The sequence below is a fragment of the Emiliania huxleyi genome (genome assembly GCF_000372725.1).
Source record: "Emiliania huxleyi CCMP1516 unplaced genomic scaffold EMIHUscaffold_468, whole genome shotgun sequence".
Taxonomy (NCBI): domain Eukaryota; phylum Haptophyta; order Isochrysidales; family Noelaerhabdaceae; genus Emiliania; species Emiliania huxleyi.
The window spans coordinates 105,879-107,793 of NW_005198482.1; the positions used below are offsets into that span (position 1 = coordinate 105,879).

Consider the following 1,915-nt stretch of genomic DNA (forward strand, 5'->3'; position numbering starts at 1 on the left):
ATTCACACCGATAGTGCAGCCGCCGAGCACATTCAGCCGCCTACGTCGAGGCAAAGCGGCCGCCAAGGGCCAAAAGCGTCATTGTGTTTGAAAACGTGCGCCGCAACTCCCGCAAGAATGGGCTGCAGTGATTCCGCCTCAGCTCAAAGTTGTTGAGGACACCAATTTGCTCCGCGCCAACATCGTCAACTGTAAGTGATTCAGCGGAGTGGAAGTACCATGTGAAAAGCTCCCAAACAGGCGGCGTGAGATCGGTCATCAAGACCACGTTATTGATATCCCTGCTCGTGGCGTATGCGAGCACAGGAGAGTCTTGGGGCAAGAGCAGCTCGAGACGATCGACACTGAAAGCTCCCAGGGACAGCCGCACCCCACGGAACGACTTGAGCCGATGCCGTGGCATGGTTGACATCATCTTGATCAGGGTCGAGTTCAACACGTCGACAACACAGCCCCATCCAAAGTTTATGTGCTCTAGAGTGTGGCCAGTTGCATCAAAGATCCGATGGAGCTCGGGCTCGGCTGCAGGTCCAAGCGCGGACACCTCGTTGCCTGTGCGCCTTCCGATGCGGCTTCCAAGACCGTCAATGTCAAGGTGCGTGAGCTGGGAGCAGAACTGGCCGACATACCTCAGTGTGAGCTCGGTGCACATAGGCAGAGGCACGCGCAGCTGCTTGAGACCTGCTCCCAGGGCCTGCAGCAGGAGCAAGGCTCCTTCATCTGTGACTTCTCCCATGCGATGCGACAGGCTGAGGCGGCTGAGGCGAGGAAGCGTCGCGCCGATACGCGCCATGCCCTCGTTCGTCAGATAGGACTCTGCTACTCCGAAGCCCTTCGGACTCGACAGATCGAGGGCGGTCAGATTAGGCGCGGCTGCCCCAATGCTCGCGAAGACACCGTCGGTCAACTTGGCCGGAGAACAGGTGATGGTCTTAAGCAGCGGCCCCGCAAGCCGAACTGCTACTCGGACGTCAGAGTCGCTCGCGTCAGGCCTATCGCCTGGAACGGCAGAGAAGAAGCAACAGGCCATCATCTTTTCAATGCCGTCCTCCATAGCGCCAGCAGCTGCAACAGCGTCACGACGCTTCTTCTCCTCCCCAAAAAATGGCCATTTTGCCATGTCGATGGAGCTCCACGGCTGGCCAGGCACGGCTGGATCGTAAGCCAGACGCCGAAGCTCCTTAGAAACAGCACCGACGGCCTGAAGCGTGCCTTGGCTCATGTGCCCGAGCAACTCAAGAAGCGAGTCGCCATCCAATGGCGGCCACGGATCAGCAGCGGTGAAGGACACCTTCACGCTCACCGTCTCAAAGGAGATGACAGAAATCGTGAGCACGACGGGCGTGCTGCTCATGAGCGCCCGCCCGTCGGTCACGACCGGCACGGCTTCACGCCGTGACATCGGACAGCACCCTGACGTAAGTGATGAGATTTGACGTTGATGACTGACGCGATGTGAGCTTATACAGCTTGAGCACTTGAGCACTTGATAGGGTCGATTCCGCACGCCGAGCCGCCGTCGGCGGTAGCGGACCGCGCCAGAGACTGGCCGGCGAGCGAGCGCGGTCGACGAAGAGGTGAAGCGCTTGCGACAGCAGGATGAACTGGCGGGCCAGATCGTCGGGCGCCAGGCAATGCGGGCGCGCTGCCGCCGCGGCGCAGACGTCGGCGGCGAGGAGCTCGAGCGCCCCCAGCGTGTTAGCGAAGCGAAGCCAGCGTGCCATGGTTGCCGACGGCTCACCTATAGGTGTATATTACAGAGCCATCACCGAGGCTGGCTGGAATTTTAGAGCCATCACCTTGGGCTGGTCCGGTATTTGGGAGCCGGAGTCGTCACCCAGGTAGGAGCTCCGATGGAAGGTATTTTAAGGACAGTCACCCAGTCCGATGGAAGGTAGTTTATCGCCGTCACCCA

At 59.8% G+C, this 1,915-nt stretch overlaps 1 protein-coding gene across 1 annotated transcript; it reads right to left on the reverse strand.

Annotated features, from left to right (window-relative positions):
- Positions 1-40: 40 nt before the first annotated feature.
- Positions 41-1,724, reverse strand: EMIHUDRAFT_245622 (hypothetical protein; the record flags this gene model as incomplete). The annotated part of the gene is made up of 2 exons (XM_005768151.1): positions 41-1,413; positions 1,535-1,724. The coding sequence occupies 2 exons, from the start codon at positions 1,722-1,724 to the stop codon at positions 41-43; spliced, it is 1,563 nt and encodes a 520-aa protein (XP_005768208.1).
- Positions 1,725-1,915: the final 191 nt, after the last annotated feature.